The sequence below is a fragment of the Trichosurus vulpecula genome, chromosome 1 (assembly GCF_011100635.1).
Source record: "Trichosurus vulpecula isolate mTriVul1 chromosome 1, mTriVul1.pri, whole genome shotgun sequence".
NCBI lineage: Eukaryota > Metazoa > Chordata > Mammalia > Diprotodontia > Phalangeridae > Trichosurus > Trichosurus vulpecula.
Window position 1 is genome coordinate 80,592,452 of NC_050573.1, and position 27,655 is coordinate 80,620,106.

Genomic DNA, 27,655 nt, shown 5'->3' on the forward strand with positions numbered 1-27,655 from the left:
TCATTTCTTGGTCTTGAAGGTGCCTAAGATCTTGGGCATGAACTTGCCCACCTTGCGGTCCCTAGCATCAGCCTCACCTGCCCCAGCTTCACCTGCCCCAGCCTCACCTGCCCCAGCCTCGTCCTTCTTACAGAAGACCTCAAAGCGACTATAGACACGCTTTTCCTTCCGCATACTCTCCATCTTTCGTAGCAGGGTATCTCGTTCTTCTAGGCTAGCCGGGAGTGTACGGCTGAAGCGACTCTGGCCCCCAAAGCTGTCTGAGCGGAAGATGGCTGAGCACTTGTCCTTGTCAGACATCTCATGGGCCCGGCTGGCATCCAGGGCAGCAGCAGGTGAACGGTATAGCTCTGGGCTGCTGTGGGCTGCACCCCCTGCTCCAGCCCCAGATCCGGCCCCACCACGATGTTTCTGGCTGTGAGCACTGATCTGTTCCAGTATCACCTTGGTGTCATCTCGAAGGTTACTACTGTAGAGGGCATTAGCTGTGGCAGAGCCCAAGCGAGACCTGGAGCCCCGTTCCTCTGCCCCTACCTCTGGGCTATCCCCCCGTGATAGTCGGTGGGGACTCTCAGGTTGCCCATTCTCCTGGGGCCCTAAGGAGCCACCCTCCTCCTCTAGCCTTTTCTCCCCCTTGGGACTCAGCAGCTGTTTCAGGCGAAGTGAGCCCTTACGCAGAAACTCCATGGTACTGGGCTCTGGTCGGCCAGCATCTTCCTCCCCGGAGGGCCCTGTCTTCTGGGGGTCCCCAGCAAATGTGAGACTACTCTTCCGCTCAGGCACAGGGGGTATAGGACTACTCCTCCGCTCAGGCACAGGGGGTATAGGACTACTCTTCCGCTCAGGCACTGCAGGTAAGGGACTGTTCCGCTGGTCAGGATAGGCTGAGGTGGGGCTTCCCTTCCTCTCAGGATAGGCCAAGGTGGGGCTTCCCTTCCTCTCAGGATAGGCCAAGGTAGGACTTCCCTTCCTTTCAGAGACAGGTGGCACAGGGCTCCCCTTCCTTTCTGGAAATGCTGATGTGAGGCTCCCTCTCTTCTCAAGCACAGGACTCCCTTTCCTCTCTGGATAGGCTGGTGTGGGGCTTCCTTTCCTCTCAAGTGGAGGACTTGCCCTGCCCTGGGGCAGGGCAGCCCTACCATCAGAGGCAAGAAATCGAGAGGGCAATCTGTCAGTACCCCGACCCAGGGTGTCAAGCACCTGGGCAGCGCTCAGAGTGGCTGCACCTGGCTGTCTCTCAGCCTCTTCATGCAGCCGACTGGCAAAGGAGTCACGTAGATCTAACAGGCAGCTCTCGAGACTACGTCGCTCCCCCCCGGTCCCCCCACTACCCGTCCCGGTCTCTTCCCGCCATGACTGTGACACTGCTGCTTTGCTAACAGTGACCAAACCACCCGTCCTATCCTGGTCCCGATCCCGGTCTCTGTCCCGGGCCGGGCCCTTGTATTTCTCCAGCAGTTCTGCCACCTTGGAGGAAGAGGCTGTCCTCACTGTCTCACCACCCTCGCCCACTGTCTCACTGACTGTCTGCTCCTTCTGGAAGAGCTGTACTTTCTCACTTGTGGCCCCAGCACCAGCCCCAACTCCAGGTCCTTCCTTTTGGGATGAACTGAAAATAAGGGAAGAGCGAAGCCGGGAGCTTCTCTGGATCAGGGGGTTAAGGCGGGAGCGGAATGAGTCCTGCTTGACCAAAGCTGCCCCTTCAGCCACCTCTCGCTCTGGGCCATCCCCCCCACCTACAGCCTTTGGGGGAAAGGGCCCCCCAGTCCTGAAAGAGGAGGGGAGCAGGTCCCCAGTGGGTAAGGGATAGCGGCCAGGGGGATCACCCAGGACTTCGTCATAGGATTCTGCCTCCATGGGGCCAGGCAGACCCTCATCTCCACCATCAGAGTGGCAGCCACTGAGGTAGGAGGAGATACGCCAGTTGCGTAGCCCTGCCCGGCCCTCAGCCCCACCCTTCCGGCTGGGTTCCATTTCTGGTTCAGCCTCTGGTGGGAACCACCGTTGGTCCAAACTCTGCTTCTGTGTAGGTGATGACTGGCAAAGGAACCTTTGCCCAATGTTAGGACGCTGTGGGGCACCAGGATCCAGTCCACGGGGTTCAGGGTCAGAACCATGTCGGACTTCCCTTGAGGCACTGGATGGCACATAGTCTAGCCTCAGGTGTCCACCAGGGCCCTCAGGGTGAGAGCCAAAGCCTGGCTCTAACTCTGGAAAACGGGGGCTCCCCTCTATCCCATAATCTTCAGAGTCCCCAAAACCTGGACGTCCAGCGCGCAGCTTCTCAAACAAGCCCTGAGGCCGGGTAGCTGTGAACTGGGGTTCAAACTGGTAGTGTTGCTGGTAGAGCTGGTCACGGTGAAAGTGGCTAGTCTGAAAGCGGAAGTCATCACCATGGGTAACAAACATCTGACGGGACACCTGGCGGGATGCAGCAAAGTTCTCCATGGCTCCATCAGCAAAGGTATGTCTCTTGAAGGCATCCATCTCCAGATGTTTGGCTCGGAGAAAGCCACGGGAGCTGGGGTCCCCACTATTGCCAGCCTCCATCTCCAGATGTTTGGCACGGAGGAAGCCCCGATTACCAGAGTCTCCACCATGCCCAGCTTCCATCTCTAGATGCTTGGAACGGAGGAAGCCACGAGTGCTGGGATCCCCACCATGGCCAGCTTCTATCTCCATGCCAGGCCGACGTGAGAACATCCTCAGCCCATGCATGTCTCCTGCACCCCCTGAGTGCCGAAGTAGGTCATCCCTGCGGAAGGCTGACAGGAAGTGACGGTCAGGGTCCAAGAAGGAGGGGAAGCCCAGGCCTTCATCACGTGGTGGGAACAGCAAGTGGGCACGCTTGGGAAAGAAGGACCCTGGTCCTCCTACAGGAGCCCCCATCATGGGCCCTGGTCCCCCATATGGAGTCAGGGCATAAGTGTCCGCATGGGTCAAGGCCAGGGCCAAGGCCCCAGCTGCAGGGATCAATGGCTCAGACTGAGCAAAGAGGATGCGGAATTCCTCATCAAAGCTGGATACCAGCTCTCCCTGGAACACATGAGCGATGCTCCGATGAATCTTCTCAAAGGACCACATGAAGCTAAAAGGAGGGAGGCACAGAGGTCAGGGATGGGGAGGACACTGGAGGAATAACAGGGGAAGGAACCCATGATGAAACTCCTCAAAAGACTACAAGAAATTGGGAGTATAAGGAGGTAGGGGTTAATGGAGAGGACACAGAAGTAAATTTAAGGGGAAAGTGGGAAGGTAGGGGGAGTATTCTTTACCCCACAAAGTCTTTTTTCTTCATATCCACCCCTCTCCTGAAGCAGCTCACCTGTAGCTCCCACTCAGCACCACAGCACAATCCACCAACAGGAACTTCTCCTTCACATGGCCCTTGAAGGACTTTCCTGTGCGGCAGTAATAGGTGGGGCCGGAGACCGTGCGAACCCGAAGGAACTAGATGGGAAGGGGTATGAGTCAGGGGCATAAGAAGCAAGACAATCTCCATACAGATCCCCCCACAAATGAACCCACATGGTACAGATTGAACCACACCTGCTAAGATTACCCTTTGTTACCTCCTCATCTATCCCTCCACCAGTCTCTGATGTCCATGAGACACAGATGTCTGTGTCCCCTCCACTAACCTCCCGTAATTATCCCTGACTCCCTTCCCCAGTCACTCACATCCACATGATGCAGGTTGACCCGGCACTTTTCGGCCATGTCCAGAAAGTGCTGGGCATTCATTTCATCGAGGAGGATATAGACAGGGACACGTCGGGCAGCTGCCTCTAAGACCTCACTCAGCAGGTCTACATCTGTGAACATGTCCATCACAATGGCCACCACCTGGAAGATGCACAAGGGGCAGATGGGGGAGAGGTGTTGCTAATCAAACTAGTGCTACTTCTGGAGTAAGGAGACTTCTCTTCTCCCCATTCACATAGCCTTGAAAGCCTTCTCTCTCATCCGTCCCCATCAACAAAGTATCTCACACTCCTCAGAAGAGCTCAGTGTCATCTGCAAGGCTAGTCCCAGCACCAAACCCTAGGAAACCCACCCAACTGCTCACAAATTCTCCATCCAGAAAAGTACCCATTTATCCCTATCTTCTGTTTCCTATTTCTAAATTTTCCTGGCTCCAACAAATAGGCCTACCAAGGAAGATAACAAAAATAGTAGTGGCATTTACAAAGCAATCTAAAGTTTACTAAACACTATATACATATCATGTCACATGATCCTCAAAGGAACTCTATGAGATAGGTACTACCTGTAATATTATACCCATTTTACAGGTCATAAAACTAAGGCTCAGAACAATGAAGGAACAGTAACACAACAAATAAGTATCTGAGGCAGGATTCCTACACAAGTCCCCTGACTCCACATCAAACTCCTCTCCCATTACACCGTGCTGCCCACTCAACTGAGGTAACAGGAAGAATGCAAAGATGACACAGAAGTGGCATCAGGAACACTAACGGCCAGAAAGAAGCTGGTGATGAACATAAAGGACAACAAAAAAGACTGCCTTTTTGAATTATGACACAGATCAAGGCAGGAAGAGCACTACTTAGCAGGGCAGCTAGAATGACACAACCAATGACTGAACCTCTCCAGTGGTTTTCTCCACCATTTTCAGAAGTGGGAAGTGGGAGAAAAGGGATTGGTTAGCACAGGATCAAACCCCAAGATGGAAGCAAGATCACATCACATGGGTTGAATGCAAAAGCACAGCACTGAGCTTGATAAGATCTCAAAGGCCATCTAGGCCAACCCTCTTGTTTTAGAGAAGGGGAACTGACGCTCAGGGTGGTTTAGAAATTTGCCCAAGGTCACACAGTGAGTTAAGTGTTGTAGGCAGGATTTGAAACCACTTAGTTTAGTTTTCCCATTGTGTTTCCTTGTACATCTGGGGAAAGGCTGAGAGGACAATCTTAGTCTCTATCTAGGGTGGGATCCTCTTGGCTTCCTCATTATGTTCCTTTTGAAAAGAAACATTTCCCACCTGAGTTTGGCTCTGATGTTGGATCTTTGCATAACTGAAATCTCAACCAAACTTGAGATGATTTTATTTAAAGGATAATAGCCCATACTTGCCTACTCTTTTTGTCCTTTGTTTTGGCTAACCTTGTTGCTAGTTCTGTTTCCTTTAGGCTTAAGCACCCTGCACTTTCCGGTGACTGCCTAAGCACGTAGCATTCTTGGAATTCCTGCCAGCTCGTTAAAGAACTGTCCTCTGGAATGGGACTTTTTGGGGCAGGGACATCTCTACATCCAATTTCAGCAAGAAGAAGCTATGGAAAATGAGACCTTCACCCCTTACCCCAAGATTTTGAGCCCCAATCATTCAAGGGGGGTGGGAATGATGATAGTGTTCTGTGTACTTTTTTTGTGTTATCCTTGCTATGTTGTTTTATTGTTATGATATTATTGATCCTATGTAATGGATACAAGGATCTAGGGGTGGACATTTGAATTATTAATAATTATTTTGGGGATGATTGATTGAAGAGATTATCTTGCTGGGACCTGGGGTGGATCACATTTGAATCATAAACCAATATTCAGGAATGTCACCAAATGATATGTTTTGCTTTATTATGAATGATATGTTTTAGTTTCCTTTGTAATTGGATCACAATGTATGTTCTAGGATACATGGCTGATTAGATTATGTATCCTATAACAAGGGGTGGAGTGTGTTGGTAACCAAAACTGGGCTCCTTAGCACTTAGTCAACAAGTGCCCTTGACTAGTTTGGCTTTTTCCCCTGAACTGAATGCTGTTTGTATGTTGGGTTGGAGTAAGCTTGTCGGCCCCTTCACCTTGCTTCCCTTGCTTAAGCTGATGGAAAGAATCTGTGCTTTCCCGGTCAACCCCTTCACCTTGCTTAAGCAGATTGAAAGAACCTGTGCTTTCCCCAGCGTACCTTACACCTCCCCCCGCAGGATGGTTAAAAACAGCTTCCGTTGGAGCCAGAGGCTGCTACAGCCACAGCCACAGCCGAAGCTGAAGCAGGAGCTGCCGGTAGCAGAGCTGACCTACGAGAGGAAGCTGAACAAGGACTTGAGGCCAGTGGGTAATCTTTTTACCATAGAGGGGGAAGCATGATTTTGCTTTACACCATCATGCTTCTCTGTAGCCTCCTGGTTACTCTTGTAAGGCGTACTTATTGGGCCTGGAAGCTTTTGATCAATATGTCAAAATGGGGATGCTGGTTCATGGGTTGGTTACTGTGGAGCCTAAATATATGCTTTGATTCTTCTGCCTCTTATCTTGAGAATTTCTTATATCCAGTGGTTCTGAACCTTTCAGACATATATATGATCCTCTTTGAGATTATAAACTCTGCCCTCCTAATACAGTGTTGTAGGCAGGATTTGAAACCACACTATCCTCACACCAAGTCTAGAACCTTGACCACAACATTTCACTGTCTATTTTGTGGTAACAAAGAAATGAAAATAAAGTCAGTGCACATCAGTTGGGGAATGCCTAAGCAAATTGTGGTATATATGAATGTGATGCCACATTATTGTATCTTAAGAAACAATGAATATGAAAAATTCAGAGAAACTAAGGAAGTTTTTTTATGCACTGATTCAGAAGGAAGTAAGCAGACCTACCCGCAAATGACCACAATAATGTACAAAGAACACTGAAAGGCTATCAGAACTCAGATCAATGTAGTTACCAATCCTGACTTCAGAAGTCTCATGGGGAAGAACCCTTCCCCCTTTGCAGCAGAGATATGTGGCCTACAGCTGCAATATGAGACATTATCACACCTGCTCAATGTCCTCATTTCTTCTGCTTCATTTTGCTTCTTTGTTACAAGGAAGGGCTTGGTTTTTTGGTTTTTTGGTCAGGGAATGGGGAAGGAGTCATTGAAAAGTGATAGTAACATGGGAAAGAAAAAAGTATCAATAAACCATTTGTTTAAAAATAACTAAAGCATGGTATGTTCCTATATGTAAGAAGTGTCAGGAGTAGGCAAAAAAAGATGGCGGCTGGAAAGCAGGGACTAGCGTGAGCTCCCCACCGAGTCCCTCCAAAAACCTATAAAAAATGGCTCTGAACCAATTCTAGAACTGCAGAACCCAGAAAATAGCAGAGGGAAGCAGGGCTCCAGCCCAGGACAGCCTGGATGGTCTCTGGGTAAGGTCTATCCCACACGGAGCTGGGAGCGGAGCAGAGCGGAGTGGAGTAGAGCCTAGTGTGGGCAGCGCAGACCAACCAGACCAGGAGCCAGGCGGAGCAGGCCCTAGCGCCCTGAATCAGTGAGCTGCAGCAGTTACCAGACTTCTAAACCCACAAACACCAAAGACAACAGAGAAGGTTAGTGGGAAAAGCTTCTGTGGACAGAGTGTAAGAAGGAGTTCAGTGGTTCGGCCACCACCCTGGGGGCAGAGGAGGTGGGGCAGCTACAGAACTAGAGCTGCAGTTGCTTCCGGCCCCAGGCCCACCTGGTGGGAGGAATTAAGTGGCAGATCAGAGCAGGAGTGAACAGCCTGCTGAAGATCTAAGTCCAGTCCGGGTTGGGGGTTCTTGGGGAAGGAGGAGTGCTGGTGTGGAAGAGCTGGTGCATCCCCCCAGGCTTGGAACATAGTTCTCTGAACTCTACAAGCAGTCATACCCCGCTGAAAAACTCAAGGGTCAAGTTAGTTGGCTGGAAATATGGCCAGGCAGCGAAAATGCACCTAGATTCAATCTCAGACTCTGGAATCTTTCTTTGGTGACAAAGACCAAAACATACAGCCAGAAGTCAACAAAGTCAAAGAGCCTACAACAAAAGCCTCCAAGAAAAACATGAACTGGTCTCAGGCCATGGAAGAGCTCAAAAAGGGTTTGGAAAAGCAAGTTAGAGAAGTAGAGGAAAAATTGGGAAGAGAAATGAGGATGCGAGAAAACCATGAAAAATAAGTCAATGACTTGCTAAAGGAGACCCAAAAAAATACTGAAAAAAATATTGAAGAAAACAACACGTTAAAAAATAGACTCACTCAAATGGCAAAAGAGCTCCAAAAAGCCAATGAGGAGAAGAATGCCTTGAAAGCCAAATGTAAAAGGAGGTCCAAAAGACCACTGAAGAAAATACTACCTTAAAAATTAGACTGGAGCAAGTGGAAGCTAATGACTTTATGAGAAATCAAGATACTATAAAACAGAACCAAAGGAATGAAAAAATGGAAGACAATGTGAAATATCTCATTGGAAAAACCACTGACCTGGAAAATAGATCCAGGAGAGATAATTTAAAAATTATTGGACTACCTGAAAGCCATGATCAAAAACAGAGTGTAGACATCACCTTTCGAGAAATTATCAAGGAGAACTGCCCTGATATTCTAGAGCCACAGGGCAAAATAGAAATTGAAAGAATCCACTGATCACCTCCTCAAATAGATCCCAAAAAGAAATCTCCTAGGAATATTGTCGCCAATTTCCAGAGCTCCCCGATCAAGGAGAAAATACTACAAGCAGCCAGAAAGAAACAATTTGAGTATTGTGGAAACACAATCAGAATAACCCAAGATCTAGCAGCTTCTATGTTTAGAGATCGAAGGACTTCTGGAGGTCAATGGAGCTAGGATTAAAACCAAGAATCACCTACCCAGCAAAACTGAGTATCATGCTCCAAGGCAAAATATGGATTTTTAATAAAATAGAGGACTTTCAAGCTTTCTCAGTGAAAAGACCAGAGCTGAATAGAAAATTTGACTTTCAAACCCAAGAATCAAGAGAAGCATGAAAAGGTAATCAAGAAAAAGAACAAGAAAAAGAAATTGCAAGGGACTTACTAAAGTTGAACTGTTTTGTTTACATTCCTACATGGAAAGACGATGTGTATGATTCATGAGACCTCAGTATTAGGGTAGCTGAAGGGAATATGCATATATACATACATACATACATACATACATACATACATACATTATATATCTTTATGTATATATATGTATATGTGAGTGTATGTATGTATATATGTATGTGTATATATATATATATATAGAGAGAGAGAGAGAGAGAGAGAGAAAGAGAGAGAGAGAGAGAGCAGGCACAGGGTGAGTTGAAGATAAAGGGAAGATATCTAAAAGAAATAAAATCAAATTAAGGGATGAGAGAGGAATATATTGAGAGAGGGAGATAGGGAGAGATAGAATGGGGTAAATTATCTCGCATAAAAGTGGCAAGAAAAAGCAGTTCTGTAGGAAGAGAAGAGAAGGCAGGTGAGGGGGAATGAGTGAATCTTGCTCTCATCAAATTTGACCTGAGGAGGGAATACCATACATACTCATTTGGGTATCTTACCCCACAGGAAAAAAGGAGGAAGAAGATAAAAAAAGGGGGGATGATAGAAGGGAGGGTAGATGGGTGTGGAGGCAATCAAAAACAAACACTTTTGAAAGGGGACAGGGCCAAGGGAGAAAATTCAATAAAGGAGGATAGGTTAGGAAGGAGCAAAATATAGTTAGTCTTTCACAACATGAGTATTGTGGAAGGGTTATACATGATGATACACATGTGGCCTATGTTGAATTGCTTGACTTCTTAGGGAAGGGAAGAGGAGAGAGAATTTGGAACTCAAAGTTTTAAAAACAGATGTTCAAAAACAAAAAAAAAGTTTTTGCATGCAACTAGAAAATAAGATACACAGGCAATGGGGCGTAGAAATTTATCTTGCCCTGCAAGAAAGGAAGGGAAAAGGGGATGGGAGGGGAGTGGGGTGACAGAAAGAAGGGCTGACTGGGGAACAGGGCAACCAGAATATACGCCATCTTGGAGTGGGGGGAGGGTAGAAATGGGAAGAAAATTTGTAATTCAAATTCTTGTGAAAATCAATGCTGAAAGCTAAATAAAAAAAATGGTTACAATTAAAAAAAAAAGTGTCAGGAGTGCTAAAGCTCAGATGAGCTGAAGCTGATGAGGAAACCGAAGGACAACAAAAACAATTTTTTTAGCTATGTTGGAGGAAGAAGGAGGCCCAAAGACGGGATAGGACTATTGCTAGAGTGGATGAGATAATGATAACTAACAACAGAGAGAAGGCAAAACTGCCTGACTCATGTTTTGCTTATCTTCTCCACCAAGGAAAATGCTCTTTGGACTGGAAAGAACAAAATAAAAATTGTTAATAGTGAGCTAATGCCCAAGAGAGTGATTTGACTTGATAAGAGTACATGACATATTATTCTCTATTTGAATAACACAAGACTACTCTACGCCCACTTGAAACTGCAGGAGAGAACAGAACAACGTGTTCCTTGGAACAAAAGAACTCAAGATACAACACAAGTGACCAAACTTGCAAGTCTGAGCCTAACAATTCATGAGAAAAGATGGATGTTCAATAAAAAGAGGCATTTGAAACTTTTCTGGAAAGAAAATCAGACCTGAAGAAATTATTTGTTCCTCAAACACTCCATACAACAGAAATACAAGAAAGGGAAACAAATATAGCAACCAAGAACAACAACAAAATAACAAAAATGAAATCATTGAGAGATCCTTTTCTAAATGCACACAAGGTAACGAGGGTAGAAGCAGCAACCAAACAGAACTGATAGTAGAAAAGAAGGCCTGAAACATCACATACTAAACCTCACAACATTCCTCCTATGGGCGAATCAATTTTTTTGAAGGACTAAATTAAAGAATGAGAGGGTACATAAAAGGGGACGAGGAGAGGAAGAAGATACAGAGTAATACATAATGTACTCTAATCAAGTCAAAGGCTAATGATGAAGGGAAAATTAACTCCTTTAGTTTCTCGGGAAGAGAGCCTACAGGAGATTGGGCATGGAGGAAAAGGGAGGGATTGAAGTGGGGGGAAGGAAGAAAGACTGAAATCCTGCTTCAGTAGTGAGAAAGGAGTACCTCTCACAGGAGAAAAGAGATATTCTATAAAGGGAGATTGGGACCTAACAATGGGCATGAGCCACAAGTATTCGGTACTGAAAGAGAGAAAGAGAGAGAGAGAGAGAGAGAGAGAGAGCACGCACTCATCCTGCCTCAGGAAAAGGAGAATCAGAGCTTGTGGGAGCAACTAACACACAGAAAGCATGGACCAGGGAAGAGATTTCAAGGAAAAAAGTGATCAAAGGGAAAGGCAAAGGTCAATAATGAACCAAAAGATCAGAGAAATAGGAAAATTCCTGCCTTGGGGCAACATTCTCTCTATTACCTACAGGAATTGATAGAGTGAGGCTCAACAAGAAGAAAGGGGGCAAGAGGTGGGGAAAGATCTATAAGAAAATCGCCTAGAAACTGTTTAGGAGTGGGGAACCTAAGGTCCCGAGGCCACATGTGGCCTCCAGTTTTACAGAACAAATCCATTTATTAAGGGGATTTTTCCTGTGAAGTTTAGATTCAGTCAACGGGCAGCACTTGAAGACCTAGAAAGCCACATGTGGCCTCCAGGCTGCAGGTTCCCCACCCCTGGTTTAGAAGAAAGAACCCAAAGTACTTTAGAAGCTTTAATTCCATGAGGAATTAAATTCTAGAGTAAAGAAGGACTAAATAAGCATAAGGGCAATGAAACAAAGGATAAAAGTCTACAATGGACAGAGAGAGAAGATAAATAATGAAGAGAACATAGGAAAGAAATCCTTTTGAGAAAAAGATACAGAAGATGAAATTTTCAAGTTAATGAACAAACAAGCTGAAGGAAAAGGAGCGGAAGGGGGATTTTACTTGACTACTTAACTGAGAAAGAAAAAAAAAAGAGAATTAAATAACTATATAAAAACAAGTAAGCAAAAGGAACTAATAAGAAAAACTCCAAAACTACGGAAAGGTAACAAACATTTAGAAGTGCTTCAAGGTGAGAAAAAAAGAGCTGGTATGAATAGGGTTGCCTTAAATTAAGCTAAAACAACTTAAGAGATAGCACTGTGTCTTTACAGAGGAACCGAGGGAAAGAATAGGTCATGCTAAATCACAGAATTTGAGATCTGGGAGGTACTTCAGCAGCCATTCAGTCCAACCCATAATTTTGCCTTTACTTGAAGATCTCCCAGGAGGGGGAACCTACCACCTCTCAAGGCAGCCCATTCCACTTTCAGATAGCTCAAATTAACATGTTCTTCCTGACATCAAAACTAATTTGACTTGTTGTGATTTCTATCTCCTACTCTTGGCTCTGCCTTATAGGGCCAGATACAAGTTTAATCTTTTAATCTTTCCTCCGTAAAGTATCCATTCATGTACCTGAACAGAGCTATCATGCTCCCCTTCGCCATTTCTGGTGCCTTTCAACTGACCCTCACATGACATGTTTCGCAACCATTCACCATCCTCCTGCCCTCCTCTGGACACCCTTCTTCTTATACACTTTTTCTTCTTACACTGTGATTCCCAGAAGTGGACACAATACTCCAGATGAGATCTAACAAAGCAGAGTAGAGTTGAACTATAGCCTCCTTATTCCTGGAAACTATGCCGTCCAGGATAGTGAATGATCACATCAGATTTTTTTGGCTGCCACATCACACTGCGGCTGACTCATATTGAGGTACCTCCACTAAAACTCTGAGACATTTTTCAGAACTGCTATCTCATAATTCCCTTCCTTGTCCTTGTGAAGTTGAGGTTTTTTGTATCCAAGTGTAAGCCTTTACATTTGTCTCGACTGGATTTCATCTTATTAAGAGTCAGCACAATGCTGAGAGCCTATCAGGGTCCTCTTGGATCTCAAGTCTATCATCCACTGTATTAGCCGTCCCTCCCAGCTTTGTGTCATCTGCAAATGTGATGAGTATGCATTCCATGACTTTCTCCAACTCACTGATAAAAAATGTTAAGTAACAGGGCCAAACAGAGATTCCCAGACTACTCCATTGAAGACCTCCTTCCAAGTTTCCATTGAATTATTAACTTGCTCTTTGAGCCTAGCCATTTAGTCATTTCCGAATCCATCTGAATCTAATCTACTCTACATCTTTCCATCTTCTTCATAAGAATAATATGAAATCACTTTTTAAAATGTTTTGCCAAAATCTAGGCAAACTACATCTAGAGACTATATCTATAAGACCTGTTCTTGATGAAGCCACATTGGTTTTTGGTAATCCTGATTTTCCTTTCTAGATGTTCAGCAGCTACCTTTTGAATATGATCCATTTTATAATTTTCCTGAGAACCAAAGTGAGTTTCACTGACCTATAGTTTATATACTCTATTATCTTCCCTTTTTTGAATATTAAAAATTTGCCTTTCTACAATCTGATCTTATCCAATCTCTTCTATTTCTCACAATCCTTCAAATATTACCAATATGGCTCAGCAATTCCTTCAGTACCTAAGGATGTTCCTTTTCATTGGAACTGTTTCCTTTTACATCTTCAGAATTTCATATTTAAGCATCTCTTAAACCTCCTGAGCTGACTTCCCCTGAAGAATTTTAGTCCTTGTGATTATACTTATCTTTCCTCTGAACACTCTGAAATCTGCTTTCCTAAAATCTAGGGTACACATCAAACTATGTCCAGGTTTACTCTTTCTCTATCACAGAATACAGGAGAGAGTAGTCACTTCCTCTTATTGTTTCTACCCTAGTAAACAGCTCCTTCCCATTAGTGAGAATCAGTCCAAATGACTATGACTCTTAAATACAAAAATTCACATCATCAAAAATAAAATTAAAGAATACTGATGTAACTGAACAAAAATGCAAGGGTGACATAAGAGTAATGTCAGGGATGCTAAAGCTCAGAAAATGGAAGGAGATAACTTTCACAACTATGGCTGAAGAGGAGAATTGTTAACAGCCAGGTATAGATGAGATCACACACAAAAAAAAAACATGATTTCAATTAGATAAAATATAAAAACTTTTGTACAAATGAAATCAATGCAACTAGAATTAGATAAAACTCAGGTGGGGGGGGGAATCTGAAATCAAATACCTGATAAAAGTCTAATATTCCAGACATATAGGGAACTGACACTAATAAGATCAATGAGCCATTCCTCAATTAAATAAGTAGTCAATGGAGATTAGTAAATGGACTTCAAAAGAGAAATTTCCAGTTATCAATGGCCATGTAGTTAGCACTATAAAAAAAGAAAGAACTAGACTTAAAGTTAGAGGACCCACGTTCAAATCCCACCTCTGATGTTTATAGTCTGTGTGACCTTGGGCAATTCACTTAACCTCTCTGAACTCCAGTTTTGTCCTCTGTAAAATGAAGAGGTTCAATAAAAGGGCTTTTAAGGTCCCCTCTAGTTCTATTTATAATATCTATGATCCTAGATGAAAAAAAAAATGCTCTAAATCACTAAAAAGAATACAAATTAAGGCAACTCTAAGAGCACCACAAACACAGGAAACTGGCAAGATGACTTTTGTGTAAATAAGTTCAATGTGAAGTTATACGTAGAAGATATATCAGATTCCATGCCATCTTGCGGCGGGTGGAAGAAAATCTGGAACTCAAAGTTATGTGGAACTGAGTGTTGTAAACTAAAAATAAAAAACCTTAATTATTAAAAAAAATGGAAAGAACTGATGTTGGAGGAGTTGTGGAAAGGCAGGCACACAGATAAACTTTTGGAGGAGCTGTGAATTGGCACAGCCATTCCGATAACCAATTTGGAATTGTTGGAGAAAAGTAACTAAGCTCATCACACCCTTTGGCACAGAAAATTCTAAGTTGCTTATTGTGTTCCCTGTATATCTACACTGGTCTCTTCAGGCAAAATCCATTTCTTCCTCCTCAATGGAAATGTTTCGCTTTTCAGAATTTCATTTTTAAGCATCTCTGTAACCTCCTAGGCTGAGTTCTGCACGGAGATGACTCACTGGGCCTGGAAAAGGTAGCTGGAAGTCTAGAAGTCAAGTTGGCCAAAGCTGAATCTAACTGAGGTAAGAACATAAATATTCTACTATAAAATGGACCTTGAAAACTATCAAGTTTCTAGGAAGAAAAGAGAGTCCTTCTGTAGGTCTGCAAATAGAATGTGTCTGGTGGATGAAAACAGTTCAGCACTTATGAGAGAAATATTCTTTCAATCACAAAGTTCCCTCCTAAAATTTGTACAGTTACTAAGGAGATACAGTCTAGTTGTTTTCATCAAAGACTGTCCTTTTATACAAGGTTGTAGTTTGGAAAAGTATGCTGGTCAGATAAATGGAGGGGAGGAGAAGGTAGAATGAATGACAATCAGTTGTGGAATAGTGGAACAAGCCATGGCATACGAATGCAAGGGAATATCATGGTGCCATTAAAAATGATTAATAATAGGCATTCAGATGAACACAGCAAGGCTTATATGAAATGATGGAGTAAAAAAAAAACTAAAATAATATGTGCAGTAAACTACAATTTAAATGTTAACACTAAAAATTAGTCGAAAGCTAAGGAATTTTGATGAACAGTATCAGTCTCAGAGTGTAGCTAGGTGGTGCAATGGTTAGAGCTCCTGGCCTGGAGTCATCTTCATGACTTCAAATCTGGCCTCAGACACTTATTAGCTGTGTGACCCTGGGTAAGTCACTTAACCCTGTTTGCCTCATTTTCCTCATGTGTAAAATGAGTTGGAGAAGGAAATGGCAAGCTATTCCTGCATCTTTGCCAAGAAACCCCAAATGGGGTCACAAAGAGTCAGACATGACTGAAAAACAACTAAACAAGTAACTCTTAGAGAACTATAAGGAAACCCACTTTCCTCCCCTCAGTAGAAAGGTCGAGACTATGAGTATGGAGTTTGGCTCCTTCACTGCCCAGATCCCAGTGAACAGAGCTCTGAACTTGGAGTCAGGAAGACCTGAGTGCAAATCTTCCTCAGACACTTTCTAGCTGTGGTACCCTCAGCAAGTCATTTAACCTGTTTGCCTCTGTTTTCTCAACAATAAAATGGGGATAAGAATAGAACCTACCCCAGCCCCAGGCTTTATGAAAACAGTTTTTTTGGTTACAATAAAGGTTCAAAGGGGGATGGGAGTGGGGATGGGGTTTGAAAAGTAAATGACAGTGGTATAAAAACAAAAAGCAACATAAAACTTTTTTTTTTTAAAGAAAATATGCTCATCTCTGATTTATGTGTGGGTCAGAATCAACATCCGCAAAAGAAACTCATCATCATTCCCTAAGCCTGCTCATCTCTTTGGCATCCCACTATTAGTGAGAGAGACCCCTCCTCCATATAAACACACATCCGGCTTCTCTGTCCTCCAGTCATATGGGACTGAAAGTGACTAAGACCAGCAGGTAAGATCCATACCAGAGGTCTATAGCTTACTAAAATTTCAGCAAAGTCCTTCATGCTATTTGTATAGAAAAAAAAAATGGAGCTATGTGGGCTAGATGATAGTATAGTAGGGTGAATTTGGAATTGATTGAAAGGCCAGACCCAGAGAATAATCATGAAAAGTTTGATATGTGAACTTGGAAAATCATCTCCAGAGTAGTGTCCTAGGGGTATCTGCTTGGCCTTAAAAGCCTGAACATTTTCATTGGTGACTTGAATAAAGGCTTAGGAAATATGTTTATCAAATCTGCTGATGACACAAAGCTGGGAGGGAAGGATAGTTAACATGAAGAATGATAGTTAGGATCCCGGCAGATCCTTATAGGCCAAAATGTTGGGCCAAACCTCACAAGATGAAATTTGGTAAGGATAAAGGTAAAACGTTATACTTGGATTCCAAAAATCAATTTCACAAGTATAAGGTGGCAGAGATGTGGCTAGGAAGGAATTTGTCTGAAGAAGACCTGGGGTTCTTAGTGGACTGCAAGCTCAGCAGTGGCAGCCCAAAAAGCTGATGGGATCTTAAGTTACATCATGTTACATATAAGGCCAGAACTCAGGTCCAGAGCTACAGAAATGGCACCACAGACCCTAGACCTGGAGCCAGAAAGCAGATCTCAGGCAAAGGCTTAGTCCTAGGCTGGCTGGAACTCTGAACTGATCTGAACGGACTGAATGCCAGGACCGGAGACTTGGATATCAGGGCTGACACAGAGCCAAGTACATATTCCATGAATGGCATAATGCCTGTGTGTGCCTAATCCTCTGCCACCTTGAGATACAGCTACCAAGCTACTCACTGCTAAGTGTGAGTTTAGTCCAGTTCCTGGGGACCCAGACCTCCTACCTAAATTCCCAGCTACCAGCCCCTAAGTTCTCAATGTTTGGAGAGGTAATACCACACCAACACTGCCTTCCATTATGACAGGACTCCAAAAGATAGAGACTCCAGGCAACTGGTGACTGAATTTGAAAATGTGTACCTCTTGCTCCCAATCCCAGTGACTCAGCACCAATGTCTCCCAAAGCAAAAGCTGACTTCACCTGCTACCTCACCCTGACAGCTAATCCTACCACCCCTCTTCCTCCTTTGCCCTTTCTCTCCAAACCTTTCTTCCTCTATCTCTTTTTTCACATCTTTCTTCTTCGTGGGCTCATGGAAACCAGTTTCTTTAGGACACTTCATCACCAGCTACCTTCTCCAGTGCCAACGGCTCCTTCTTCTATGTCCCCTGATACACTGAGACGAGTGAAGGAGCTGGCGTACTCTTTGCTCCCCTGGGCCATGTCCAGACCTTCCCTGGCCTACCATCATTCAGCAACTTCACCTAATCCATTCATCTATGGTACCTGGTCAGTCACTTGATAATACGATCTACCAGCCTCCAGAGAACTCTCCCTCCTTTCTCAAGTTCATTACCTGGCTCAGTCTTTCCCTCTAACCCTAAGTACTCCCCTCCTACCAGAGGACTTAAATATACATGTTGACATCTTCTCACCTATGCTGGCCTCCCCCGTTCATCCACTTTTTCCACTCCTGTGACTCTTCATCTTCACTAGATGGTGGGTCATACCCTGAATCTCACCATGACTCAGAGTAGTGCCATCTCCTGGACTCTGAACTCACAAATCACCCCTTGCTGACCATATCTTCTGTCCCTCCCTCCCCTCTCCCTCTCTCTTTCCCTTCTCTTCTTTCCCCCCCTCTTCCATTCCCCTCCTTCCCTTTCCTTCTCTCTCTCTCCCTCTTTCTCCTCCTTCCTTTCCCTGTCCTCCATCCCCCTCCCTTTCCCCTCTCCTTCCACCTCTCTTTCTCTCTCCTCCTTTTCTCTCTCCCTCTCCCTTTCTCTTTCTTTCTCTCTCTCTTTGTCTCTCTCTCTCTCCCTCCCTCTCCCTTCCTCCCTCTCTTTCTCTCTCTCTGTCTGTCTGTCTTTCACATTAAGCAAAGGAAAACCACAATCTGTTCCATACATTTTAGCAATGGTTAATACACTATCTTGGATAGTTCTCTGTATCTAATCCCCATGTTCTCGCTTCCTCATCCCATCTCCTCCCCAAGTGCAGGGCCTAGGTCTGCTCATTTTATAATTCCTCCAGACTCGCTAATGTCTTCCCTTCCAAGGTTACCTTCCATCTACTCTGTATATACCTTGTACAGGCTGCCTCCTCTACTTCAATGCAGGCTCCTTGAGGGCAGGGACTATCTTTGCTTTTTCTTTGTATCACCAGGCACAGAGTAAGGACTTAACAAATGCTTGCTGACTGATTGATCATGAGCTCCCTGAGGATGATGCCCTTGTTTGCTCATCCTCCTGTCTACCCAAGACTCTAGGCTTCCTAAGGCCAGACAGGTCCTGAGTCTATTCCTACTTCTTCTCTCCTAGGTTATAAGATCCCCTAAGGGCAGGGCCTGGTTCTGCCCCTCTTGTTCTCCCATAACTTGACTTGGTTCAGAGAAAGAAGTTGCTCAGTACAGACTTGCTGATTGATCTTTACAACTTTGGCTACCTGTTTCTCCCCCTTGTCCCCATATGTCTGGTCCTGACCTGTTGGGCAGCTCTGATCATCCTCCGGGCCTCATCCTTGATGCTGGGGTTGTCAGGTGGCGGTGGCTGCACCAGAGTGGTCACTTCAGTGCCCTGAAAGCCAAAGGTCATAGGCCATCCGAGGTCAAGTTCGGGCACAGCCAAGTCAGAATTCTCAGGCCAGTAGGTACCAGAGGAGCCATCCATGTCCACATCGCCATCTGCTTGGGGAAGGGATCCAGAGGCACTTCCACGGGCAGAGGCATTCTCCCGGGAAGCATGCTGTGGCTGCTGCAAATGGCGGCTCACATGAGCCAGCTCATCAGGACACAGGAAGTCAGGGGCTCCCTCATCAGCCAGGAAGCGTCGGTAGGCCTCAGCTCCCCCCTCAGCAAGGGCATCTAGGGCCAGCCGGTAGTATTCCTTGTAGTGGGGGGGCAGGTAGTCCGGGGCCAGGGGGTTGTCCCCCTGGGAGGAGCTCTGAGATCGGCGAGCCATGGCAGTAGGACCAGGGAGCTGCAACAGAAGGAAAAACAGTATCACACAAGAACAAATTAGGTCCAGAGCTTCTAGCAAGACAGTGACCTATCCTTCAAAATTTGAGAAAGCCCAGGCCATGCCCCCCAGACACATCAGCAGCATACATCCCATTCTGGGACAATTACAACCTCACATCCGTACATACAGTCTGCTTCAGAACACCACACAATTAGCAGAAGCACAGACAACCACATGGCCATATATGGGTACAGACATGGGCTACATTCCTGAGGAGCCCCCCAGAGGTCATGGTTCACTGGGAAAGCCAGACACAACGGTTAGCTAGATGGGCCCTCCCTGAAGGTTCAGGACATGGGACCCACCTTATGGCTGATAGGTCAGACCCACCAGTATCCTTCTGAGTTCTCTCATTATTCCCCAAGGCCAGGGGATCAGGACCCCAAAACCACAGTATTACATGACTTAGAACTATATAGCACCTTAGAAATAATCTAGTCTAAGTTTCTCAATTTTATAAAGAAACTGAGGCTCAAAGAGGTATAGGGAACACCTTTTCCTAAACTACCCTTAGCTCCCTTCATGATCATCTCTAGCCAGGGATTCAACACCCCAAAGCTCATCACCCCTGTCACTTCTGCTGCAAAGGGGATAGGACCTGGAACACACCCCCAACATGAGCCCCAAAGACCAAGCCCCGGATGAGCTCTCAGTAACACAAGAAAGGAAATAACCCAGGTGTCCTGGCCTGAGCTGTCTCCACCCAGCCTGGAGGGGAGCAGGGATTGCATCAGGCGACACCCAGGCCCCGCCCCTGTAGCACATCTCCCGGAGTGGGGCAGGGCCTGAACAGCCCCAGGGGCGGAGACCAGCAGCCCCAGGTTGCCTTTACCTGGGCGGGGAGAGGTAGGGGGAGGGTCCAGTCCCGCCCCTTCAGTAGAGGCAGCTGGAAAACCCGGAGTGGAGAAGTCCAGGACCGTTAAGGGTCATAGCCCTCCCAAACAACCAACTGAAGACTAGTTACTGTCCCATTTACACACACACACGCACGCACACACGTACCACCACCACCATTATCCATCCCACCCCATTTCACATAAACTTGCCATTGTCATCCCCTGAAATTACACACAAAAGACTCAAACACATGCATTTGTTAACTGTCTCAGTAAACCTCCCCACTAAGAGAAATCCTCTCATTCACCAACTGCAATCACACATACACACACACACACACACACACACACACACACACACACCAGTTGTTACCTGCCCCATACTCTACCCTCAGACTCTTGTTCCCTCATACACCTCCTTCCAGAGAACCCAATGCTTGCACCCAGTCACACAAAGGAACCGGCTGTTATCACCTTCTTGAAGTTCTATACACGGTAACCCCTCGCCATTATCACCCCACCGTCCTGACCCCCGGGGCTTACTGTTATCTCCACTCAGAACATACACACGCACTTAAAAATGAAAAGTATTTCTGTTTACACCCAGACTCTGAGATCCTGGGGGTTTGGGAGAGAATGACACATGGGGTCTGAGGACCTGAGTTCAAATTGCGACTCTGCCACTCACTACCCGTGTGACGCAAGTTACTTAACCTGGGGACCTCAGTTTCCTCACCTGTGAAATGAGGGGAGTTGGACTGTGTGACCTCAGGCTGAAGTCTCTTTCAACTCTAAATCTTTGATCCTATGATGTTACACACAGGCTCCTGCTACTCCTCTAAAGACCCCTAATTATACTCCACAAACAGACCCTACTCCCCTAAAGTCCTCAATGTATCTCCTCAAGACCCTAATTACCCTCTCTCTCCCCATCCAACACTGAACAGAAGTGAGTCTTGTTTCCTAGGGAGTTCCAGCTGCACACATTAGCCATACATAAGCAAACGTCCCCTCCAGCCAAGCCATCACCGGTTCAGGAGTTTAGGATGTTAGAAGTCATCTAATCTAGAGGTCAACCCCCTCATTTTATAGATGGGGACTTTTGAGACCCAGCACTTGCCTAGGGTCTCACAGGTACTAAGTGGCAAATTCAATTCAGATGGCACAGGTCCAAGTTCAGTAACCAAAGTCCAAGGCTCTATGCAGGCACCCCACCTCTCAGGTAGATTGACCTTGTGACAGACAACCAGTCATATCATGAGGCAGCTAGGTGGTACAGCAGATACAGTGCTGGTCCTGAAGTCAGTTAGACCTGAGTTCAAATCTAGCCTCAGATGCTTACTAGCCGTGCATCCTTGGACAAGTCACTTAACCTTTGTCTGCCTTAGTTTCCTCAAAAAATGGGGATAACAATAGCACCTACCGGATGGGGTGTTGTGATGATTAAATGAGATAAGAGGCATATATAAGTAGGTACTTAATAAATGTTTATTTCCCTCTTTTTCTTCCTTCCTCCTGGTTACACAAAGTTCCTCACATGCTACATAACAGGCACAAACTAGAAAACCATTTTTCTTTTCCTTTTTTTAAGTCTGTAGGAAAAAAAAGATGAGGATAGGGACTGGGTCCATGATTTCATTGGCATAAGCAGATCTCAAATGAGGAAACTCCCTCTACAACGCAGGTCAACACAGTCTCTGCAATTTCCAGGCTTAAAGAGTTGCCTAGAGCACTGAGAAATTAAGTGACTTGCCCAAAGTCACATGGTCAGTATGTTTCAAAAGGCAGGATATGAACATGGCCTTCCTGTCTCTTAGGCCAGCTCTTTCCACTGCAGGAATAACAAAAACTGAAAAAGCAAAGGAAAAACAAATACATTTTTACCAAATTCCTGAAAACTTAAGTTATCCCACTAAAACCCCAATTTATCCCCTGATTTCATTATTATCCTACCTATACACACTAGCTCCTGCTACCTTTGAAAACTCTGCAGTCACCACCCCCATAGCCTCTGCAGTTAAACCTTTCCCCTCCCCCAAAAAACAATTATTACCGTCTTTCCCCAATGACCAGGAATTTGGGCCTCCCCCTCGTAGGAATCACAGGATGTGTTGGAAAGGGGGCATGGAGCAGGGAATGGGTGAGAATATGTGGCTCAAGAACTGGTACCATCTGGGGTACCTTTACTGGCTTCCCCAGAACTGAAAAAACCAACCACAACTCTACCACCAAGGGGTGAAAAGGCCCTGAGGTGTATAGTAGGCTCCCCACTCCCCATCTAGAAATGGAGAAATGGTACTCAATGGATCTCAAATGTCTACAAGTGTAAGCAGATCTTATTGCCCATGTTTTCTGCCCCTTTGGATTTGGCCTTGATCCTCCTGGAATGTGTCCCCATACACACACCCTCCCTAGACTTGTCATTCTTCCCCAAGCCCTTCAACTCTCCAATTACCCTCATAAACTCATAAAATATTATCATTGGAAGGAACCTTGTCGGATCTTATATGTCTATCCAAGACCTTCATTTGACATATGAAGTAACTGGGATTCAGTTACTGGGAGAGCATCCCCTCTCCCCTGTCATAGGGTATTTGACAGCCAGTGGTAACACACACAAGTGTTATTGCTGGGATTTAAAACCAGACCTAGTGTTCTTTCTAGTACACTGCAACCAGCTTCCTTCTCCTTTGCAAACTCCTTCCTCTCCCATTCCTTTCTCCCTAAAAATCAGGGGAATTCCTAACAATCAGCTCCTTCTCCTTTGCAAACTCCTTCCTCTCCCAGTCCTTTTTCCCTAAAAATCAGGAATTCCTACCAATCAGCTCTGTCCAAAAATAGAATGGGCAACCTTTAGAGGTAGTGAGTCTTCAAGTAAGGATTTGGTAGAGGGGATTCCTGCCCAGGTACAAAGTGGCTCCACAGCTTCCAAGGTCTCTTCCAACTCTGATATTCTGTGATTCCTCAATGACTCATTTCTTCTCAACCCATTTCTTTCCATCTCTATCCCCATTATTCTACTCTACCTTCCTTCAATGCCCCTCATTTCTCCCCCATAATCCATTTTCTCCCTCCCTCCTAATCCTCATTCTCCCTCTATTCCTCCCCCCCACTGTTCTCATTCTCCCCAATTCCCTTCTCTGACCATCTCCCTCCTTTCCCCCCAGCCCCTTTCTCCCTTTAAAAATCCTCTTTTCCTCCCAAATTCTTCTCATCCTACCCCAGTCACTTCTATTTCTCAAGAGCTGAGCCTTCTTTCATTCACTTTTACTCTTTCTTCCCTCCATCCACCTCCTAACTTTTCTTTACTAACAGCCTCTTGGGTGCCTGCCCTCAAACTTAGCTGCCTTAGGGAAAAGAGAGAACTCCTCATTCAGGTAGTTTACCCTAAGCACCAAGGATAAACTTGTCAGGCCTCCCAGGTCTGACAAGCAAAGTTCTTAGTCCTTTATCCTCCCTGGGTCTAGCCCGCCCTTACTGGGGTATGGGCCACAGAACATGATTGAGGCAAAAACTGGAGGGATTCAATTCAGACAAGAAGAAATAGTCCTAAAAGAGGTTCCAAGATTTAAGCCAGGTGCTCTCAAAAAATAGGGGAAGAGATTAACCATCTCCCACCTATGTTGGGGTCTGCTCAAACCTTAAGCCCAGGGGAGCCCCCTAACCCACCAGGAATCACAAAACCCCTAAACTAGGCAGGGTGCTGAGAGGGTTGAGCTGGGGAGGGGCCATAGCTACAACTGACCCCATGAGGTCTGTGAATGAGTCAATCAATAAGCATTTATTAAGCATCTACTGTATGCCAGGCATTTGGTAGGTGCTGGGAGATACAAAACCAAAATGAATTAGTCCCTCTGTTCAAGGAATTTATATTCTACCAGGGCTACATTCTATGTATCCAGTATAACCTCAGAGATAGTCCAATGGTCTCCATATCTCTCTCAAATCCAAATGGAGGAATCCTGGAAATATCATGTCATGGTAGATATAATCTGGCTCTGTTATTTCCTTCTTTAGGACCTTAGGCAACTCACATTCTCTCTCTGATCTTCACCTTTCCTACTTGTAATGAGACAAGTTATGTCCTAGAAGGGATTCTTGCACAGGAAGATGGCCTCCAAGGACTCCAATTCTGAGATTCTCTGAGTAGATAATCTCCAAAGTCCGAGATCTGTAAGTTTATGATCTCACTGACCCCAGACTGGCCCTCAAGACCTTTAATATCAGCTTCAATTTCCACCCCTCCAGTCATCCCCAATAACCCAATGGACTATGACCTTCCAGCCAGCCCCCAAATGTCTGACCTTTGACTCCCAGTCCCAGGCTCCTATCCTCCCTGACCTTTAACCAGCATAATCATGACCCTCTACAACACTTCACAGGCATGGTATCTACAAGAAACACTCCATCAAGACCAGGGGTTCTTAACCTGGAGACTAAAAACTTTTAAAAATTTTATATCAATAACTATGATATAATTGGTTTCCCCTGTAACTCTATGTACTTTATTTTATTCATTTAAAAACATTCTGAGAGAGAGTCCACAAGTGAACCAGACAGCAAAAGGTCCATGACACAAAACAAGTTAAATACTGCTGCTCTAAACTGTACTAACGGCCAGGTGCTGCAGCATAGAAGTCGACTGGGTCAGGAAGCTGGGGTATTTATCTGTCTAGGATATTTGGGGAGGTGATGGCAAAGACAGGAAGCAGGGGTGGTCATAAGGGACACAGACAGGAAGTAGGGGGTTTTATATAAGAAATGGGGAAGCAGACAGGAAGTAAGAGAGTTTAACTAGGATATAGGGGACACAGAAAGTATGGTTGTCTATACAGGAAATGGGGACACAGACAGGAAGTAGGAGTTTTTAGATAGGAAATGGTGGACATAGACAGGAAGTAGGAAAGGTTAGGATATAGGGGACATACAGGAAGTAGGGGTTATTTATATAGGAAATGGGGGCACAGACAGGAAGTAGGGGGGGTTATGTAGGAAATGGGGGCACAGACAGGAAGTAGGGGTGTTTGTATAAGTAATGGGGAACAGACAGGAAACAGGAGTGTTTAACTTGGACATAGAGGACATAGATAGGAAATAGGGGAGTTTAGCTAGGATATTGGAGGCATAGACAAGAAGCAGGATTGACAGGAAGTGCAGCAGCATACTTTCCAGAAGGGCTCACAGAAAAAAAAAATGGGTTCATCGAAGGAAAGTTGAGCCCTAAACAGAAAAGGAGACAGAGTAAAATGGGTTCATATACTGGATGTGGGGACCAGACAGGACCCAATGAGAGCTCAAATAGGAAGTCATTTCATTTCACATTAGTGGGGACCACAGAGAGGAAACAAATTTTTTACCTTGATTGTTGGGGCCATACAAAGTAAGTCCCAGACAAGAAGTAGAGCTGAGAAAGTACATAAGGACCATAGAGAGGAAATGGGGTCACAGACACAAAGGGAACAGAAACAACCAGTTAACTTGAGTTAATTGCAGACAATAACTGCCCCCGGTCCTAACTGTCAGAAGACCCAGGTTCTAGTCTCATTTTGGCAACTGATTGGCAGAATTCCCTAGGGCAAGTATAGTCCCCTGGGTGCTTCCCACCCCTCCCCCACTCTTCCTGGCACTCATGCTACTTCAGGCCTCAGTTTGCTCCCTGGTTCAAAGAGAGAGGGGATTACACTCCCTGACCCCCAAGGCTCCTCCCAGTGCCACAACGCAGGAATTTCTTTCCTGGCCCCAGGAAAGGAGAGCATATAGTCACTAAGTCCTCCTCCCAAAGCTCGCCTCGCCCAAACCTGCCCAGGGCCCGATTCCCAGATCCCAGATCATTCTGACCTCACTCTGATCTTCAGCGCCCCCCCCCCTCCAGGGACACCATTTCCCCCTACCTGGAATCCTGCCTTCTCAGTTCTCTGCTTCCCATAGACCAGGCAGGGCTGAGAGAAGGACAGACCTGCCAAGGAAATGGGTGGGGGGAATGAAGGGAGAAGGGGGCTCTGGGTCCCAAAAGCTGTCCCAAGCTATCTCCCCCCTTTGCCGGCCTCCCCGCAAAAAGTAGGCTAAGGAGGGAAAGGCTGGTAAGATAGGGAGCCAGGCCAAGGTATTCCCCACAACCCCAGCCCCCCATAGCCCTGTCTCTCACACTCACCTTCATAGACACACCCAGAGGGACTCACACATATTGTACTTACAAGGCAAATCTCAGAGCCCTGATTCCTCACCCTGAGCCTACAGCACTTGAGGGCTCTCTCTCTCTCTCTCTCTCTCACACACACACACACACACACACACACACACGCACACACACACACACACACGCACACACACGCACACACAGGACTTTCCAAAGTCTGGATCTAGGTATCTGGCTCACCACCTCTCCTTTCCTCCCACTCCTACCATCTCCTCTCCGCCTAGCTCTCCTTACTAAGGTGCTGGGACTCAAGCCTGACCTAACCCCGCCCCCGCACTGTGAGGAGGGAAGATAGGCAGGGGAAACCTTACCTGGCCAGGTGCGGGCCCAGGGCTCTCCGGAGGTGACCAGTGACCTGGTACCAGCCCAGGCTGTCCCCTCCGCACCCGCACCCCACCCCGCAGCCGCTCCCTGCCTCCCTGCCCCACGGACTGATTCACACGCTCCCTCCCCCGGCCCAGCCCTGCCCAGCCCCCTCGTTGCCTGCCCGGCCTGCCCGGGCAGCACCTCTGGGGGGGCGGGGTGGAAGGCCCCACCCCGGCTAAGAGGGAGACACACAAACCCCGGAGCTCCCTCACTTCGCTCTTCTCCCTGCTCCCTTCCAGGGCCATCCCTCTACCCAGGGACTTCACTTGGGGCAGAAATCAAGGTACAGAGAAGAAGTTCCTCACGGACAGACAAGGCTCGCCTTGGAGCCTTCCCCAAGTCAGGACCTGCCTCTCCAGAACAGGGAGAACTACGCCATACTGTGACCCCCTTAAACCTACAGGCCCCCTAACCTCTCTCCTCATTCAACAGACCTGTCAAAGAGGGCTTATAAATCACTGAGGCCATTGTGGAATATAGGCAGGAAAGCCTTCATCTCCTGTTATCCAATTTAACTGCGCTTCAAAAATATTGTTCCTACTCACCCAGAGGTTACAATTCAACAGGAGGTTGTCAGAACAACTATATTAATACACTGTATTACATCAAAAAAGCCTTGACAGCTGTGATACAAAATGCTCTCTAAGGGGAGGTCTAGGGAAGGCTGTTCTCAACTGGGAGAATCAGGGAAGGCTTTCTAGAGATAACTTTTATTTAAGCTGAGCTTTAAATAGAAGAGCATTCAATAGAAGAGAGGGAGAATGGGCATTCCAGGCAATAGGAACCTTCATGAGCAAAGACCAGGGGGCAGGAAAGTAATCGCCAAGCTCGGGACAGTGTTTTATACACAGTAAAGAATTTAGTAAATGTTTGCAGAATGGAATGGAAAGAAATGAAATTCCATTTCATTAAACACATTT

The 27,655-nt window shown here is 45.8% G+C and overlaps 1 protein-coding gene across 3 annotated transcripts; it reads right to left on the reverse strand.

The window, feature by feature from the left end:
- Nucleotides 1-26,742, reverse strand: FAM83H (family with sequence similarity 83 member H). Of its 3 annotated transcripts, XM_036741478.1 has the most exons (6): nucleotides 26,681-26,736; nucleotides 26,065-26,129; nucleotides 18,801-19,295; nucleotides 3,682-3,846; nucleotides 3,326-3,450; nucleotides 1-3,088 (listed from the first exon to the last, which is right to left on the reverse strand). In XM_036741478.1, exons 3-6 carry the CDS (start codon nucleotides 19,275-19,277, stop codon nucleotides 1-3), a joined length of 3,855 nt encoding a protein of 1,284 aa, XP_036597373.1. In that variant the 5' UTR covers nucleotides 19,278-19,295; nucleotides 26,065-26,129; nucleotides 26,681-26,736. The 3 variants fall into 3 exon arrangements, with proteins under 3 accessions (XP_036597373.1, XP_036597372.1, XP_036597374.1); XM_036741477.1 differs by lacking the exon at nucleotides 26,065-26,129 and having other exon boundaries at nucleotides 26,681-26,742; XM_036741479.1 differs by lacking the exons at nucleotides 26,065-26,129; nucleotides 26,681-26,736 and adding an exon at nucleotides 20,170-20,228.
- Between the last annotated feature and the right edge of the window lie 913 nt (nucleotides 26,743-27,655).